Source organism: Trematomus bernacchii, unplaced genomic scaffold (genome assembly GCF_902827165.1).
Source record: "Trematomus bernacchii unplaced genomic scaffold, fTreBer1.1, whole genome shotgun sequence".
Classification (NCBI taxonomy): Eukaryota; Metazoa; Chordata; class Actinopteri; order Perciformes; family Nototheniidae; genus Trematomus; species Trematomus bernacchii.
Window position 1 is genome coordinate 304,859 of NW_022987801.1, and position 20,654 is coordinate 325,512.

At 43.0% G+C, this 20,654-nt stretch overlaps 1 protein-coding gene across 1 annotated transcript in view; it reads left to right on the plus strand.

The window, feature by feature from the left end:
* The window catches only part of exoc6b (exocyst complex component 6B), a gene marked incomplete in the record, with an annotated part of 96,240 nt that overhangs the window by 10,408 nt on the left and 65,178 nt on the right, over window positions 1–20,654 (plus strand). Inside the window, 4 exon segments of the mRNA XM_034150226.1 lie at window positions 1,534–1,579; window positions 2,775–2,979; window positions 10,632–10,820; window positions 14,539–14,607. Coding sequence (XP_034006117.1) covers window positions 1,534–1,579; window positions 2,775–2,979; window positions 10,632–10,820; window positions 14,539–14,607 — 509 coding nt within the window.

Genomic DNA, 20,654 nt, shown 5'->3' on the forward strand with positions numbered 1-20,654 from the left:
TATGCTGCCCCAGAACGCCTCGTTGAGGATTTCTCTTTTTCCATTTCTCTTTTTCCATTTGTTTCTTCCTGGTCATAGCGACGTAACGGCTCCGCGGATTGGTCCAAATTGACCAATCCGCACACTCACTCAGCCTTATCTTTTCTCAGCCGTGTGTGTGTGTGTGTGTGTGTGTGTGTGTGTGTGTGTGTGTGTGTGTGTGTGTGTGTGTGTGTGTGTGTGTGTGTGTGTGATGTGTGTGTGTGTGTGTGTGGTGTGTGTGTGTGTGTGTGTGTGTGTGTGTGTGTGTGTGTGTTGTGTGTGTGTGTGTGTGATGGTGTGTGTGTGTGTGTGTGTGTGTTGTGTGTGTGTGTGTGTGTGTGTGTGTGTGTGTGTGTGTGTGTGTGTGTGTGTGTGTGTGTGTGTGTGTGGGTGTGTGTGTGTGGTGTGTGTGTGTGTGTGTGTGTGTGTGTGTGGTGTGGTGTGTGTGTGTGTGTGTGTGTGTGTGTGTGTGTGTGTGTGTGTGTGTGTGTGTGTGTGTGGTTGGTTGCACTATACTTTTTCACTGCCCGTAATTTTGACGGACAGGATCGTAACATTTCCGTCAAAATCCATTATTACCCGTCGGTTTGTACACTCTGGGGGGGGGGCGCTCGTGAACTGTTACCGCCGGTGCTATGCATGCCCACTGCACCTCACGGGAGCGCGCCACAACGTAAGGCAAAGACTCACAGACATTTCAATGATTTGTACGGCAAAGTTAGGTTTGGAAACGATATCATTTCCTTTTTGGCGGGCATGCATAACACCAGAGCCTCGCTGCGGGGAAACTTTGGCGCTGTTTTGAGTTTGTTCTAATCCGTCATTGTTAAAGAAAACACGTCATAGACGGAAGATATTCGATTAACGCGACCACTGGTTTGTGCTCAGGCTGAGTCTCGCTGTCTCGCAGACCCCCACGCAGCAACCAGGAAACGACCCCGGTAATCCAGCTCACACTGTCCGCTCCTCGAGCCTCAAAGGGCGGAGCAGCGAGCGCCGCAACGTCCCGCCAACACGGCACCCAGACCCCACGCAGCATTCTCATCTGTTTGTCATTACTGGTGTCATTTCCTGGTTGCTAACAAACGCCATTGTAACACATAATCACTGATGTTCAGCTTTAACGGTGGTGGACTCATCAGAACAGAGTGGGCGAGCTGACCAATCAGAGCACAGTGGGCTCATAGGGAGGGGGGGGGGCAGGAGCTCCAACAAGCCGTTTAGGACAGAGAGTGAATACACATACTATACAGAGTATGAGAAACCAATGTGAGTTTGGAACATTGAACAATGTAAATCTATTCTAGTAGACCTCAACAATGGAATTATGATCAGTAGAAATGGCCATGACACGGGACCTTTAAAGGTTGATCCTTTTGCACTACAGCTTTGCTTAAACATGCAGACGTAGACGACAAATTCAAGCATTTCCAAAAACCTTTACTGCATGTTTTTTACCCTAACAAGTCTGTTCTTAAACCAACAAATACATCTCTCGTATTTCCCCCCCAGTCCTTGAGATGTACAGCAGACTTCAGGAGCAGATGAGGGCCAAAAGGTAAGTTAAGGATTTTGTCTTTTTTTTGTTAACATTTTAGTTCAAATCTTGGGCGTGTGAAGGATACTTAGTTAAAGGTTTGTACATGTCGTCCACATTCCCCTGCACCATCAGCTCAGAGAATTGGGTTTTTAAACCAATCATGTAGCAGGTGAAGCCTTAAGCGGCTGCTTGTTGGCTATGAACATTGTCTTTTGTGGCATATCATGGCTACTACTCAAACTCCTGGATAGGAAGTAGACTTTGGATTTGTTCAGAGCAATGTCTGGTTTAAGACATTAAAGGGGTAACTTTACCACTTTTATACCGTAGTAAGAAATAATTGTTTGCTAAAAAACAACTAAGGAATACCCATACACGTGTGATGTATTCATACTATTTCTCCATTCTGTATCTTCTTTAATATGCATTTGAAAGTTAGTCGTCGTTTTGACTACTGTTTCTGAACTGACAGCCACTAGGTGGAGCCAGAGCTCTTTATTTAAGGAAATGAATCCCCTCTCTCTGTCTCCCTCCTCCCTGCCCTGGTCCTGACCTGCAGACAGGAGTCTGGCTGCTCATACATTTGTCGTTTGTTTGTGTTTTTCTACTTCTCTCTGTCCCGCGGCTGCAGAGAGCAGGGAGAGGTCAGCCAGCAGGGAGAACGTGTGTGTGTGTGTGAGAGTGAGTGTGATGCAGTGGAGTGAAGTGAAGTGTTGTATTGCCAAATATCCCTGAGGTGTATCAGAGTGTATTTATTTCTCCGTGTGTGTGTTTGTTGATGTGTTTCTGTGTGTGTTTCTGCTTGCTTTTAGTCATGCATCTGACAGCCAGGACTTTGTTTTATTACCGTGTGTGTGTGTGTGTGTGTGTGTGTGTGTGTGTGTGTGTGTGTGTGTGTGTTCAAGTATCTCCTCCTGTAACCACAACTCACTGGTTTAATGCACAACATTAAGAATAAGGCATTGGAAAAGTTTAATCTGAATAAGGATAACTTTTTCATCCCAGGAGTAGTTGGGTTTCGTGTCAGTTGTTCCCAAATTTGAAATAACAGTGTGTGTGTGTGTATGTGTGTATGTGTGTGTCTCCTCCTGTAACCAGAACTCACTGGTTTAATGGGAATCTGCGCACAATTCAAAATATGGCATCAGAATAAGGATACTTGGGTTTCGTGACAGTTGTTCCCAAATTTAAAATATGTGTGTGTGTGTGTCAGGTACTACCCTGCGCTGCGGACCTTGGAGCAGCTGGAGCTCACGTGTCTCCCGCGGGCCGGAGAGTACCGGTTCTGCTCCATCATGGCGGAGAACATCCCCAAGCTGAGGACGCAGATCCGGGACACGGCCATGACACAGCTCAGAGACTTCCTGGAGAGCATCCGGAAACACTCGGACAAGATCGGAGAGACCGCCATCAAACAGGTACACACACGCGCACACACACACACACACACACACACACACACACACACACACACACACACACACACACACACACACACACACACACACACACACAGCACACACACACACCACACACACACACACACACACACACACTCTTCTGACAACAGCTATCTAGAGGCAGAATTTAAAAAGTTCAAATCTAGGGAAAATGGTTGATCTTGGTGGTCCTTGTCCTGACCCTCCTTCACTGTGATTGGACGGCTAGAAAACGAGATCAGAGTTTTACCCAAAAGTTAATATTTATCAGTTGTTGACATCACAGCACTTCATGTGTGTGTGAATCTCCTGATAAGGACTGCACAGTGTTTGTCTATCTGCCCTCAGACCACCATTTCTGTATTGTTCTCCATCATCTCTTTCTCTCTGTGTCTGTTAATCAGAAGCAGCCTCAGTGTGTGTGTGTGTGTGAGTGAGTGTGTGTGTGTGTGTGTGTTTCATGCTCTGTGGTTCCTCTGCCAGTAAACAAGCATGTAGGCGCTGCAGGAGACGCCGTGGCTTGTCAATGAACACACACACACTCACACACTCACACTCACACACACACACACACACACACACACACACACACACACACACACACACACACACACACACGTACACAGCCTTTCAGCACTTACCTAATTGTTTTTCTGTTTTCCAAGGCCGAGGAAGTTACATATACGTCTGTGTGTTTGTGTTCTCTTGCGGTAGCCACAGCTCAAAGTGAGGCCTCTTGTTTATTTGTGTGCCTACATTATTTTGGGAATGCTACTCCGTGGGTTTTCAGGATGAAGGGGGTCGAGGGTGAGTTGGGGGGGGTGGGTGGTTGACGACAGACAGATGAGCGGATGGAGACTCGGAGAAAAGTGGCTGCAGAGTCCGTTGTGTCGTGTACTCTAATCACGACTTCCTCTGATAATAATGGTCGATTTTTTAGCAATTAGCAAACAGTGAATGCTAGGATTAGCTTACTGGTGGTCTGAGATGCTTTGTTGCTCTTTTTCCCCTTTTTCTGCGTACATATTATCCATTCCTCTCTCCTACAGCTTTAAAATCAGGGCTAATGTTGCTCAGGAGGTACAGAGGGTCTTTCTTTAATAGGATTTGCGGTTTCATCATCAAAAAAGTCCACATGTCCAAGTGTATTCGGGCAAGAAATTCAACTTAAAATGTCTCCAGATTACGTTGCACAGTAGCTCCATCGGTGTGTAAGACAACAGAGAAGTCATTTTTTGCTTTAAAAAACAACTTAATGGCATTTACTGTGCAGTTCAGAACACACTGCACTCTGATTGAAGGACACTGTAAAGTCAGTGATGATTTCCTGGAGATTTCTGTATTTATTTCATCCTCTAGGTGTCACTGAAGGATTATTTCTCACTCTTATTTCAAAGCATTGCAGTTTCTGGTTGACATGGGATTTAAAGGTACTCTTCAAGCATCAAACTTGCATGACTATTCCCTTTCGTATGAGATACATAAGACAATACTATATTAACAGTTGAAGTCTGCATTACAGCGGCTCCCTTTGCAAAAATCCACAAGGACAAATATTAAGACAAGAGGCAAGGGAACAGACTTTTAACATAACATAAGAATGACTGAGATGAATATGTCAGGACTCTTTACCAGGATTAAACTCTGTATTTAGTTTCAGGGTTGACTGGTGCACAAATCTGTAAGAAAAGTAAGTTAAAAGCTTTCAAAGTCACCAGATCTGAATCCAATTGAACACCTGGGAGATTTTTAAGTGACATGTTAGAAAGGGCTCGTCGTCAAAGTACCAGATATAAGAATATCTTTACCTGAACCACGAAGAAGATCTGGAGGCCTTACAAAGACCCTTTTAGTTAGTTTTCAGAATCAGAAACAGAAATGTAAAACACAGATAGATAACTATTTTTAATAAAACTATAAAAAATATAGTAAAATATAGCAGTATTTACATTGAAATAGAACGGAATAAAATATGTACAGTAATAACAAATAAAAACGGATATTGTGTGCATTGTTTCATTTCATTTGTAGGTAAAACATGCATCAAGAAGGCGAACAAATGACCAAATATTGTATGAAATGTGCATTAAACGCAGGGGAAATAGTCCTCAGATACACAGCCACGTATCCCTCCACACACACAATATATTTTGGGTATCTTTACCTAAACCACGAAGAAGATCTGAAGGCCTTACAAAGACCCTTTTAGTTAGTTTTCATTTAATCTGTACGTAAAAACATGCATCTCTCCATCAAAGGAGGCGATCAAATGACCAAATATTGTATAAAAAGTGCATCAAACGCATGAGAAAATAATCCACGTATCCCTCCACACCCACACACACAACATGAACCCCTGGGTGACCCTAAGGTGGGGGGTCCGGGAACCACAGCTTGAGCAACGCAGGCGTAGCAAATCCACTTGCAGTCACTGAAGAAGCTAACTCCGCTAACCACTAATTACAAGGCAGATTACAGAAACCCCAGCGGTGCGGCGGCCATGACAGCGATACCCGGATTAGATGCTTGGCACTCAATCAGCGAGTGTGTGTTTATATATATATGTGTGTGTGTGTGTGTGTGTGTGTACGAATCAGAAGCTCTCCTTTCCTTTGTCCCTCTTTTCTTCTTCTGCTTCTCTCTCACAGACAGTGTGTCTCTCTGCCGCTCTGTTCCAAATTATCCCTAACTCTCTGTGCCGTCGCTTCACCGAAGGATGTGAAAATAAATATATCTGGGGAAAAGAGGAGGTGGAGACGGAGGAGAAAACAGGGCTCACAATGGAGCTATTGTCTTCTGCCACATGCCCAGAGAAGAGGAGGATGAGGGGGAGGAAGATGGGGAGGAAGGAGGTTTGAGAGTGGGACAAGTTTAGTGATAGAGGGAAGAGATGGGGACGGAGAGTGTGGGTTGAAGAGAGGAGGAAGAAAGGCTAAAGGAGGATAATATTGAAATAAAAAGATATGTTGTCGAGGGAAAGAGGGGAGTAGTTAGTCAAATTAATATGGGACTAGAGGGAGATGATGAAGAGGATGATAGCGAGAGGAAAGAATGATGGGAAGTAAGTGAGAGAGGAAGAGTACAACAAGGATTGGGGGAGATACGGAAATGTGTAAATGGAGGTAGGAACTCCTTTTTCACCAGATCCAAGTTTATTTTGCTAACCTTATTTTCCTACAACCCCTCTTTTTAAATGTACCACAATAATCCAAATGTATCAGAGTTTAATATGACCACAAATCATCACTTAACAATAACTAATACTAATCAAACCAATCTTACTTCTCCGACATTTCCTACTACTCCACCCTCTTCTTACTCGGGGTGTTTCTCAATGTCGATGGAGGCTTGGTTGGTAGCACATGTACCTCCGAGTCAGGTGCTTCAGAAGCGAGGCAAGAATCCTTCCTAGCCTCGGAAAACGAAGAATGGCAAGCAGGTGTGCGTCATTTGCGAGGCCACGCCTTAAATGGAGCGCCAAAGATTTTGGAAATTGGTCCGTGCGCAAAGCATTGTGGGGATTTTAAGACCGCGGAGTCGACACATGTGCAGCCTCGAAATTTCCCCCCAACGAAGGACGCCGGCCTCGGTAGAATTCCAAGTATGCTGGACATTGGAACAGTCCTTCGGCGGCACTCGATGACGTAGCATCCTTGAAATAGTGGCTCTGGAGCAGCCTTCCTCGACACCCTCGGTGTCACCTTTACGCCGCCATTTCGTTGCAGCTCTGGTCCATTTGTGGTGGTCCAAACAGGTGCTGTAAATGATTTGTAACATGAATCTGAATATTCTATGTTTTTTTAAACCTGAGAGGGGATAAAACAATTTGTCCAAGTGATTATAAAACCTTCCCTGAGAGTATTATAAACCTCTTGTGCAATGTTTTGGCGTCTACTAAGCCTTCAAACTGTTTAATTTATGGCTCACAGTGGCTTTCCTGGATCACATTTCATCAGATCAAGCTTTCTGAAGAGCGGGGTAGGAAGGGGAATGAGAAGAAAGTCAAGAAAGGAATCGGAGAAGAGGGGAAGAATCGGACGAGATACAGAAGACGGATGATTAAAGAAGATATTTTTGTCATATTAACCCTCCTGTCATTTGTCATTTCCCCCTTCCTCTCTTTCTGTCTCGTCCAGTTTCCCCTTCTCTCCCAACATGTCCGTCTCCATCTCCCTCTCTTCCACTCTTTCCATCTCCTCATCTTTCCATCTACTCCCTCTTTCACTTCCAGCAGAGGACAAGTTCAGAGCTTCTGCTGTGCATTCGGTAGACACACACACACACACACACACACACACATACACACACACACACACACACACACACACACTAATGGGAAACAGATTGCCCGGCCTGTGAAGTGGAGGAAGATTGATTACCTGTATCTAGTTACTGAACACACACATGCGGGGTGGCAGGACACGCGCTGAGTCGCTGTATTGAACCATCACAGGGAAAATGGAACCGTTTTACTGTAGGTGTGTGTGTGTGTGTTTGTCTCTGTGTGTGTGTGTGTGTGTGTGTTGTCTGCAGAATAATGCTCCACAGTTCACTGCCATCGGACACCATTATTTCTGGTTTCGAGGTCCGCCTGCCACAAAATGATCTATAGTGGGGATGTCCCGAGCAGATTTTTACCCCGAGTCATTTCATCCAGACTATGCAGAACCCTTTTATTACATAATACAGCTGTGCAGGTTTACTCTTTTCAATAGACATGCAAACACCGTGTGTGTGTGTGTGTGCTTTGGTACGATTGCTTTTTTGGCAATTTCTGATTTTTAAACCTTGTAATTCTTGTACATTTTTTTTAACGCTGAGGCCTTGAAGTTTGTCAGTGAAGCTCATTTGAACTCTGGGCTGCCGTGTGTAATGTAATATCGGATCATTAAAAAACATGTTAAGAGTCATTTTAGCTTTAAATGGATTATAGTGTGGTTATCGCCATGCCTACCCATCCCTTTTCACATTACATTACATCACATGTCACTTGTTAGACGCTTTTATCCAAAGCGACTTACATACTCAATACTGTGGGTAATCCCCACAGGAGCAGTTTGGGGTGAAGTGTCTCAGGGACACAACGACATGCTGAGGGGTTTGAACCTGTGACCCCCTGATCCGAACACCAACACACAACCCACTGCACCACACGCCTCCTGCTCGTCTCTTCAACACCTTTCCCTTCACTCCTCTCTCCTCCTTTCCCTCTATTTCTTTCTTTATCCCCTCTTATTTTCCCATGTTTTCCCTCTCTGCCGTTCCTACGCAGTAGATGACGCACATTCCCGCACTCGAGCTTCAAGTGGCACACCGAATGCCGCCCCTGAAGAGAAACGCCACAAAAGACGGGGGTAAAAAAGGTTTCTGTTCACAAACGGGAGTTCGTGTTGCGAGTGGATTCCTCGGGACACACATCCACCTGTTGAAGAAAAGCTATCTGACGTAGGTGCTGACGTCGAGATGCTTTCTACGTCCTTCTCACGTCCGTATTTCGAGGATTGCAAAAGAAAACAACCTTTTGACGGACAAGAAAGGAATACTACGCAAGAGAGAAAATGTAAAACAAGACTCTTCACTTTGTGTTTGAGGTCTGTGCCGCTTGAGTTTTCTCATGGATTTTCAGTGTGGAAAAAAAGACTCATTGCTGCTGACTGTTTTTAGAGATTGTATAACCTATTTGTTCCTAAAAAAGGAGAGGTCACATTCCTTTGTGTACCTGCTTGCTTCCACACAACGTTCATTAGTGAGAAACGAGACTTTCCAGCGACTCTGTTTGAACTTATTGTCCGATATGACTCACTAGTCTTGTGTTTGTGGGCATCAGATCAAAGATGGCATTGTGTTCTTCCACCATCATTGATATTGTGTTTGTATCCGGGTCGGTGCACATCCACCCTCCTATGAACACCAGTTTTTCTCATTAAAGGCGCAAACAGTCCCTTTTTTATTAAAGTGCCAACGGTAGACTACGTGCCGGCGCCAAAAGAGGAAGTGGCGGCACATGCATGGATTTTTCAAAAGGACTGGGTGTGGATGGAAAGATGCTCTTAGATCTAAAAAAAAAAATGTTCCCACAGAAATATTTTGGTGGTGAAGGACGTGGATCAAAAAGAACGAGCGTTTAGTTTCACGGTTTCATTTGATGGAAGAAAACGTAAAACTCATGTTAAGATGTTAGAAAATGTGTTGAAAATAGGACGCAAAAACGATTCCTCAATTAACTATGTCGTGTACAGAAATAGAAAATGATGATTCCCTTCAGACGTGGACGTGGAAATCTCCTTTTTAGAAACGTGACTTTGTTTTCATTTTGTGTTGGATACAAGCTCTCATTCGTCGCCAACCATTACTTCCTGTTGATTTGTGTTTGTTTTTGGTAACCATGCTTTTTTTCCAATAGCAGTGACATAGACAGGACATCAGATTTTAAATTTAACATCCCATTGTCCTGTGGAAAAGTCTTTCTTTTTGGACTGCATGTCCATTTTTGATAGTTTATATTGGGGAAACTTCAGCATTCGGATAAACGCGACACCACTCAAATGTTTTCTGCTTTTATCAACATATTCAAAAAATACATTTATTACAAGTTTGAATGTATTTTCTCTACATTTAAAACGTCTTTCGGTCCATGTAATTCTATGATAAAATGATGCTAATTAGCTTAAATATACAGATTTTTGTCTAGCGAACTCACAGAGGTTTTGAAACGCAAGGATCAAATATTTGACGTGTCCTTGTCTTCCCTTTCAAGTCCTAATTTTACGTGCTTTGTTTTTTTGGGATCCATTGACTCTCCATCCTTCCTGCTCTTCCCTTCCTGTCTTGGGACTCTCCCTCTGGTGCAATCTTGTCACTTTTTATAGGTCTTTTCCAGGAGTGTTTTCACGGGACAAGGAGTGGCAGGTTTTTCCTTAAAAGTCTCCGCCAGTGAGCTCATCATCCGCAAGCTTTTCCTGGAGCTATGGGAATTGGTCAAAAAACGAGCCATTAATGCCCACAGAGCTGTTGTTCCCTTGCAGTCCTTTTTTGTTTTTTGCTGGCGTTATTGTTATTCCATCGGCCTATAAAGTGTAATTGCAGCACATGTCTGGACTTACAATGGAGTTAGATTTCAGACGGTGGATCATTGTTATCAGCAAACATCTGGTTTTGGTGTCAGACGCTTAAAAATCAAAGAGTGTTCGATGGTTTGAAGTCACGCCAATAGCCAACAAGTTCCCCTTCCTTCTCCGCGGAAATTTAGGACATAACTGAACTCAAACTAATCTCCCAAGGCTTGCATTTTGAACATAAGATAAGATAGGACTTTAGTCATCTTGAAGGAAAGCGTCACAAAAATACAATAAACACAGCAGCATAATAATAAAACTGTACACTGACAGTGAAACATACACGGTCACATGATTAATGTAAATATTAACAGTATTTAGTAGTGCAAAAAACGTAGTGGCAGATACGTAAATGCACGTTATTTATAGAAAATGATTAATAATAATAATATTGCACATGTTATGTAGCAGAGAACCTGATTTGATGTTGACATTTAGGAAATAACTGAACACAAACGAACCTCCGAGGCTTACATTTTGAACCTGATGTGTTTATTTCTCTGTTGTTTATTTCAGGCTAAGATTCAGCGCTCGTTGGACAGTTCTGTGTCCTCGCAACCGAGGGCCCTGATTGGACGACGCAGAAAAGAGGCGATGATGATGATGAACGTCAATGGAATCGATGGCACTCCGGTGTCCGAACAGGACTCTGGGATTCTGGATGTGGAGGATGAAGAAGAGCAGGAAGAGGAAGAGGAGGAGGATGTGAGAGAACCTAAAACACACACACACACAACCACACACACATGAAAGCATTTCATCTGTCCTTCTGTCTCTGTGCAATGAAGGGATGTGGTACCATGACACCAACAAGAATCTTATCTATACTTGTCTCTCATTGGTTGTTTCAGGCCAGCAACCAATGAGAGATGAGTACCTTAACCAGTTAAGCCCCATGCCTTGCAAGAAACAGCGTCTGAGGGCTTCTTAACATTTAACAAACTATGAATGTGTCATACCCACTTAACGGGAAGAAGCTCAGCTATCAGACAATATTAACAATTCTTACCGAAACAAAACACAACTCTAACGCCGAGCCTCTGAATTAGCCCTGAGCGAAAAAATGCTAACACACTTAGCACAGAACTCACGGTATAAATACTTTATTAGTTATTAGTTATCGGACAAAGAAGATATCAGATTAAAGCTGAGATTCCACAGATTCCAGAGGTATTAGTATCACTGTGCGACCAAAACGCAGGGCAGCGAATGCGAAACCAGACAACAAACAACTTAGCTTTACGTGGCCAAAACGGCAAAAAACGTCTTACCTTAGCTGTTCTTCTGATCAAAAGTTGTGTTCAATGGCATTAAAACGATAAAAACGCTGCTGAAGGTTAATCCATAGGTTAATCAATGTGTCTGTGTCACTTTGAAATGATTACTGATAATACATCATAACATTTATGTCAATAACGGAGTTTTCATATTAGCTGCTACGATAGCTACGAGAGTGTATGACAGCTTCCGGTTTTGGGCCTTCTGGCTGCGCATCACTCATTCACCAATGGGTAATGTTTAGATTTTAGGAACTTCCCTCTCGATTCTATTGGCTCTAACGGTTAAAAAGAGGTGTCAATCATCAAAATCGAACAAGAGGGGCCAGAGATATGGAAAATGCACCCAAATGACCCCAGAAGTGTTTTCTTTTGCTAAACCTCTCTAAAAAGGTCAAATGTCACTTGTTTTGCATCAATCTTGATACAAGGTACTTATTATATGTTAGAGTTTGGATTCATAAAGCTTTTAGTCTACTAACCCATCATTCAAGGGTGGTTTTCACTATAAGTAACGTTTTTATTTTTGGACGGACACTATAATTGACATAATTTACAACGGGGGCTCATGAGAAAAATACCTTACTTCTTAATTGATTTATTACCCCTGAAAACAATTCACCTATGACTATTTTCTCAATAACTACCTTCAAGTCTTCTTCAATACAGCATAATGTCTATTCTGTAAATTATATATAATAGCAATGAAGCAGCTGTCTTTTAATTTAAATCCTGATAACTGAACTCAAGGAGGTTTGAGTTACCTAGATAATTAGGATTTGTTGGTTTAAATGAATGCTACCAGACTGTAAACAGGTGTATGCCAGTGATGTAAAAGGTAACACAGTATTTATATTGATTAGTAGAACTGACATGAGCGTGCAGAAATTAGGATTTTAAAATGACAATAGTAATTTAATCAGATTTCGACTGGACTAATGACCTCAGATTCTCCATTCTGCTTCACTTCATTGACCTCTAAGTTGTTTGAGTGTATCAGTAACATGTTTACAGACTGCTCTGAAGGTGAACTTGTAGAAATTCTTCAGAAACAAAGCGGTGTTTTGCTCACTGAACTCTTGGAGTCCCTCCTGGCGGGATCAGCAGCTCTTTGTTGTTCACACTCGGGGAAAAAAGCTCAGTACAATGAGGAGAAAAGAGAATAAGCTGAACTGTTCACCCCCGCGCTGCCATTCTGTTTCTGAGGTCCCCGTCGTCCCCTCTCCGCTTGTTCACGTCCTGTAAACTCGCCTCAACCTTCTTCACGGGAAGACCTTGGCTGGAACAAAGGCTTGACCCCGCGGTAGCCAAGGTTACGACCGCGTTGGCGCCGATTGGCTGAGGTGATGATGCCAACCATCGGCATTCCGTCTCCTCACGACATGTCTGTCCCTTTCCCTGCACTTACAGTCTCTGAGGACTATTTTCACCCCCCTTTGTTCTTCTTTCCTCGCTGCCTTTTCTGCTTCCTTTCTGAAGTCTTTTAGCTCCTTGTCTTATTGTATTTACGTCCTGCTCTTGTCTTTGCTCAGTTTTCTTGCTTTCTTCACCCTTTCTACACTTTTAAGTCGTCCATTTTCTCTGCTTCTCTGTCTTTGTACCTTTGCAGGCGTCTTACCTTTTTCACTTTGTCACTTGTCTTGCTCCTTGTCTTATTTTATTTAGTCAGGTCAAAGTCAATCTTTCAGTTTGTGTGTACAGAGAGATCGAAATACCGTTTCCCACAATCCCGAATACAAAAACAAATATATATAAAAATATCTATGCAAATATGTATCTATATACTTCCTGGTGTTGTCTTTGCTCAGTTTTCTTGCTTTCTTCACTTTTTCTACACTTTTAAGTCGTCCACTATCTCAGTGTTCTGTCTTTGTACCTTTGCATGTGTTTATGGTTTGTATCCTACTTGTATCCTACTTTCTGTCTTTCTATCATCATCCCTTCAGACGGAAATCTTCCTCACTTCCTCTCCTCCTCTCCCTCACTTTGGTCTCTAAGTGGTCTTTGTTTGTTTGTCTTGCCTCAGTGTGTGCGGTCACATCAAAGCTGGCATTGTGTGTGTGATTTTTACAGAAAGCAAACTCTCCAAAGGACATATGGTGTGTGTGTGTGTGTGTAGAAAATACTTCTGAACATTGAAGTAGCTTATATGGTGCACAACACAAATTATATTAAAGGGGACCTATCATGCAAAATGCACTTTTTGATGTCTTTTATACATAAATATGTGTCCCCGGTGTGTCAGGAAACTCACGCAGCGTCAGTAAATAAAACCCTCTCTTTTCCTCCGTACCCAAATCTCTAAAAACGGGGCTACAACAGAGCTGATCCAGATTTGCGTCCGATATGACGTAATATCTGTAATGCGGACCCACGGCACTATCAGAAAGTTGCTATCAGAAACAATGCCCGACTGTTTTGGACGTAATATGGTCGGTGTTTACATTAGCATCGCTAACACTCAGAGCTAACCTGTACTGGAGAGCATGTGTGTGAAGAAGCAGGAAATAAAAAGGAACTCACCTTGTGGTATAACCGGCAAGAGAGAAAGCCTTTGAGCTCCATACTGTTTCAGAAATAATCCTTGATAATCCATGATATGGCGTTTCATCACGGCAGCATTTAGTTTAGACAGTAGCTGCCGGGTCCCGCATGCTCAGCTATTTCTTTCTTTTTTTAAAGCTTTATACCCCAAATCAGCTCTTTTGAAACAGGAAGTGAAATAGAGGGATATGAGGCATGGCTAGAATGGGTGATCTGTTTGGTATTTTGAGCAAAACACTTCATAGACATGTTTTTTATATATCTGAGACCGATGTTATTGCCTACAAATAGCATGATAGGTGACCTTTAAGCAATCATGCCAACATGAATTACACTGTAATCTGAGTTTTTCCATTTTAATTGCAATAGTATATTTTAACTGTACTGTATTTTATTGACCTGCACTTTAATCTTGTTTCATAACTGTTTGTTTGATAGAGATTATGCAATGCTTTTAGATTGTTATGTACCTGCCTAAGAACTGCATATTCGCTCAAATGTGGCATAAGTCATCTCTTCTTCTTTTTTCTGAGATTAATGTATTTGTATGCATGGTCCTTGTTTAAATAAATACATGAACGTTCTATGTTTTGATGCTTCAGGTCCCAGGAGCTCAGGATTTGGTGGATTTCTCTCCAGTTTACCGCTGTCTGCATATCTACACTGTGCTGGTGAGTTAATTCCTTCTCATCTCCATAACTCTTTCTGCTCTAATCATCCAACACTTAATCCACGAGACCTCCAGTTGAAGCACTTGTGTACAACTTTTTAACTACAATTTAATCCTGTCACAAACCACGTTGAATATCTATATCTAACATAAGCAAGCATAAGGTGTTAAAGTGAGTGGGAGATATAGAGAAAGGCTTTTATTATAGTAGATACCTTTTCATATCGTGATACCAACATATATTTTGATATAGTGTTTATTTTTGGGAAACTGTTCCTCCTGCCTTCACCCACACTCACTGCCTGCCTGGAGGAGATACAGGCGTGGATGAAGCAAAACTTCCTGAAACTCAACATCTCCAAGACCGAAGCCATTATAGTTGGCACCCCACACCAGGTTCGGTCATCCACCATCACCACCATCACCTTCTCCGGCCAGGACATTACCCTCTCCTCAATAGTCACCAACCTGGGTGTTCAAATGGACGCCCATCTGACCTTTGAGGCCCACATTAAACAGCTGTGCAAGAACTCCTTTTATCACCTCAGGAACATCGCCAAACTCCGCCCCACACTCACTCTGTCTGACGCCGAAAAGCTGGTCCACGCCTTTGTCTCCTCCAGGCTGGACTACTGCAATGCACTCCTCTCGAGATCCCTAACAAAAGCATCCAGAAGCTCCAGTACATTCAGAACAGCGCTGCTAGGATCCTGATGAGGGTGCGCAAATATGACCACATCACCCCCATCCTTAAAGCACTACACTGGCTACCCGTGGAACTGAGGATCGAATTAAAGGTCTCCGTCCTCACCCACCAGTGTGTCCATGGAACTGCCCCTCCCCCCCTACCTCAAGGAACTCCTCACCACCCATACCTCCTTGCGGACCACCCGCTCCAGCAACTCCAACCTGCTCAAACCCCCCAGCACCACAGACCGTGGAGGCTTTTAAAAAAGGCCTCAAAACCCATCTCTTCAAAAGAGCCTTTGTGCTTTATATATGGAACCCATTATTATTATTATTATTATTAAGTACCCAGTCCAGTTTTTGGGTACTAGATCAATGTCCATACTTTATAACATACATGACGGATGAGGAAAATCATCCATTTGTATAAAACTATATTACTATCCTTGTGGGGACCTACATCTGTTTACACAGTCACGTGTGGGGACTGGCTTCCCTTATGGGGACATAAGGGAGGTCCCCATAAGGGGAATCATTCATTTTAGGGTGAAGACTTGGTTAGGCATGTGTTGGTTAGGATAAGTCTCCAGGAAGTGTGTGTGTGTGTGTGTGTGTGTGTGTGTGTGTGTGTGTGTGTGTGTGTGTGTGTGTGTGTGTGTGTGTGTGTGTGTGTGTGTGTGTGTGTGTGTGTGTGTGTGTGTGTGTGTGTGTGTGTGTGTGTGTGTGTGTGTGTGTGTGTGTGTGTGTGTGTGTGTTGTGTGTGTGTGTGTGTGTGTGTGTGTGTGTGTGTGTGTGTGTGTGTGTGTGTGTGTGTGTGTGTGTGTGTGTGTGTGTGTGTGTGTGTGTGTGTGTGTGTGTGTGTGTGTGTGTGTGTGTGTGTTCGTTCCGTGAGAGCGGGTCATGGATGAAGGTGTTGACTGGGCCATGACTGGGTTAGTTCCACATTTGGGTTCAGTGTGTGTGTCTGAAGGGGCTGTGTCAAAACAGCCCGAGGGTCGGCTGTTTCTGCTCAGTGTGTGTTGGAGGGGCTCTTTTTGAAGGGGGACAGGAAGTGCATGAACTTTGACAGGAAGGAGAAAATGAACGGTGCAAAGAGAGATGGAGTGGGGGAGCAAGAAAGGGAGAGTGGGGTTAGAGAGAGGGTATAGGGATGAGAGAGAGATACAGAGAGGTTTAAAGATGGAGGGGAAGCAGAGAGGGGTTTAAAGGGACAGATGATAACATACTGAAAGGCTTTAGTTGACTTTTGCATGTATACTTTTTGGGGTGTTCCCTTTCCTATAGTGTATAGGTTCTTGTGTAAATGGGCTTGAATCTGAAAGTTTATGGAGCTTCTCTCTAAATATGATCCTAATATGTAGTCATTAGTGTCGTATTTTAATTGGGCTCAGTTCCAACATGTGTGCCTTGGTTTCTGGTTGGGCTTGGAGAAAAAATCAATGCAGCTTCATTAAGGGTCGAAGCAAAATATAGAAGTAGATAATGTGGACAAAGAATAAGAAAACAAGTCTTGATGAGTGGACAAAACAATTTTAAAACTATAATATAAGTCTCACCTATCCAGTCATGTGCTCACTGCTTCCCAAACACACACATGTTCACTTAAAGGTGGGGTAGGTAAGTTTGAGAAACTGGCTCGAGATACACTTCTTGTTATATTCCATGGAATGCTCTTAACATCCCGATAGCAATGAATATCTGAAGTGCTTTGACAAAAAATCCATAAAAAAATGTCATCTGTGGAAGCCGTAGTACTGTAAAAAGTGCGACCAATCATTTTAGCCGGCCCGGCTAAAATAACTGGATGGCCTACCTGCCTGTCAGCCTTCCATCTGTGCACAAACTTATCTTGTGCCCTCATTGGTCATGTGCACGTTCGTGTGTGTTGGAGGAGGGGCTCTGTAAGGAAGTGGCAGATTTTTTTCCGGTTGTGTATTTTCAAATTCTCGCGCACTTGAGCTGGTTTCTCTGAAATGACCTACCCCATCTTTAAACCTTACGAAATAAAACTTGTTTAGTTCGAGTTTTTGAATGTGGACCCCCATTTTCTTTTGTTCATCCAGCCTTATCTCTGTTTACAAATACTTTGCTCACCTTGGAGGCTTGAGGGAGGAAAACATATTGGAAGAGTTATACAATTAGTCTGAATCAGAAACTTGGCCACGTTTCCCCAGTGTTTGTCCTCTTTTCACTGCAAAATGGATCATTTAGGAAATTGGCAATGAAGGAGAGCATCAGGGTTTGTTATTGAACCATCAACTATTTTCTGTTTTGCTGGAATTTAAATGATGAAGTGATGAGGAGAGGAGGGAGGGAGGGTAAAGGTCAGAGGAGGTGTAATCCAGAAGTTTACAGGAAAGAAAAGTGAATCGGCCGATAAGCAGCCGAGAGAGGAGGTGGGTGGGTGGGGGGGGGGTCACCGGGAGGTTAAAGGGGCAAAAACAGGAAGACGAGGGTGAAAACACACACAGAGGGAGAGAGATTAGGGAGAGAGGGGGTGAGTACAAGGGGGGAGGGATGAAAGAAGAGGAAGAAAACACGAGATAAGGTGAGCGACGAGGAGAAAGGAGTGTGTTAAACCTCGGGAAGGTGTTGAAAGGTCTGACCTCTTCACCTCGGAGGTCACACACACACACACACACACACACACACACACACACACGGCTGAAACTGCTGTATCCATTAAAGCTTAGTTGTGGCAGTTTGAGTGACAGGCCATTGGGCAGAGAGTTGGATTTGCCATTAGAAAATCTAATAAAATGTCGAGCAGTTTGTCGTTATTGGGCAGGGAGAACGTCTGGACACACACACACACACACACACACACACACACACACACACACACACACACACACACACACACACACACACACACAGTTTGATAGTTAAATAAGGATGACTCGTGCTTCCACAGGCACGCGCATGTAACCGTTTCATTTATTTTTCTAGTAAACCTGGACGTTGAATCCCATTTGCAATCAAGACCTCTACTTTCTCCACATGTTTCCCCCTCCTCCTCCTCCTCCTCCTCCTCCCCCTCCTCCTCCTCCATCCATTCTCCTCTATCTATCCTTTTCTTTTCCGTGTTTAAAGTCCACGGTTTTCCAGCCGTAGTCTAGCTCCGAACAATACTCCTTTGTTACGCTCGCACACGTGCTGCACGTTGAGAAATGTGGACGGAGTTTCGATCAACGTAAACACGGGATTAAGGTCCAGCTCACTGAGGGAGGAGAGGGAAGCAGCACTGCACTGCTTTAACACTAAAATAACCTTAAAACATGCTCATATTGCGCATCTAACTTGATTTATTACGGTGCCATCTCTGCGATCAGTGGATTCTCCTCGCAGGGTAATCTACTCACACTTTTTGCATTTATTTCAAATTTGATAAACAGGTTTTTCACCATTGTCTTTATACATTTTCCACTATAAAAGATACGCAAAAACATCAACGACCATTAACGTACACAACAACAATGCTAAATTAAGTAAAAAAAGACATTGACTGACATGACAACACTTAAATGAAAGTAAATACGGTTGTAATAAACACAATACACAAAATGGGAATGATAATACAAATATAATTAATACTTAAAATATTATTATTTCTACTTCTTCTTCTACTAATACCAATAATACTAGTAATAATGATAAAAAGATCCGGGTATATAAAATAATAATACTATTAATTCTAAAATAAATAAATTTTAAAAAATGCCATAAAATTCCTAAAAGTCTCCCAGATAAAATTGTTTTATTTAAAAAGTTGAATAAATGGCTGTCTCAACTCGCTCCAGCTACAACAATTATCTTTCTCTGTCTTCATTCAATATTTTATTTCTCATTGTTTCGTCTTACTGTATTCCTCTCTCTCTTTGCCTCGGCTGTTTTATATTAGTGGCATTGCAACACACACGCACACGCACACACACACACACACACACACACACCATGTATACATCACTTCAGGGGACATTACATTGACTTACATGCATTTCCTGGAGACTTATCCTAACCGAGTCTTCACCCTAAAATTAATGATTCCCCACATGTGACTGTGTAAACAGGTTTAGGTCCCCACAAGGATAGTAATGCTGACACACACACACACACACACGCACGCACACACTCTCAGTATCAGCCCTGTACTTCACCTCTCTCTCTCTCGGGGGGGGGCAGCTCAGTTTAATGCAGAGTTCAGGGCCACTTCATGTTGAATACACATTGTTCAGCTGAGGGTCAGTGTGGGAATTAAAGAACTATAAACCAGTTTCCAAAACACAGATTACGACCAGTGAGATTCCTACTTCTCCAGCCCACTTTATGGCTTTGTGATGTGTTTTCAACGGCCAAATGTTTGGGTTTTATTGTGCTGTATTTGTACCTTCACGATTGGTTTGAATAGCCATTGTTTTAGGTTTAATGTGAGTCCGATCCGTTATAACATTTGATGCCTTCTCCCTCGGCCCCGTTCTACATCCTTACACTTAATAATCAAGCCAGGTGCTTTTCTGTAATCCTGCTAAAAAAACAGACAAACAAAACACTGACCTGAAGACCTTACCTCCTTCAGGTCAGATCCCCTCGCATAATAAAGGTTTACCAACCAGAACAATGTTACTAAATAAATGGAAAACATAGCGTTGTAAGTCTGGTTTATAGCGTATTTTTTTATCTTGGTTAAATGGTAAGGTGTGTGTGTGTGTGTGTGTGTGTGTGTGTGTGTGTGTGTGTGTGTGTGTGTGTGTGTGTGTGTGTGTGTGTGTGTGTGTGTGTGTGTGTGTGTGTGTGTGTGTGTGTGTGTGTGTGTGTGTGTGTGTGTGTTGTGTGTGTGTGTGTGTTGTTGTGTTGTGTGTGTGTGTGTGTGTGTGTGTGTGTTGTGTGTGTGTGTGTGTGTGTGTGTGTGTGGTGTGTGTGTGTGTGTGTGTGTGTGTGTGTGTGTGTGTGTGTGTGTGGTGTGTGTGTGTGTGTTGTGTGTTGTGTGTGTGGTGTGTGTGTGTGTGTGTGTGTGTGTGTGTGTGTGTGTGTGTGTGTGTGTGGCCCGCCCAGACCTGGTTTCTTTTTTTCCCTTTTTCTTTTATCTCTGAGGTCACTGAGTACCCTGGTTAGGACTGGAGATAGGAAACATGTTTCTCCCACAGCAGAGGGGGAGATAAGAGAGAGAGAGTGGGGGAGAGCTTCTGTGTAATGGAAGGAAAAGATAGATAGGAGGTGGTCGACTTAAAAAAAGCTGCTTCTGTGTGTTTTTAGTTTTTCATGTCTGACAAGTGACGCCAGCCAAACTGCTGCTGATCAAAGACACGTCCTCTGTCTCTCACACACACACACACACACACACACACACACACACACACCCCC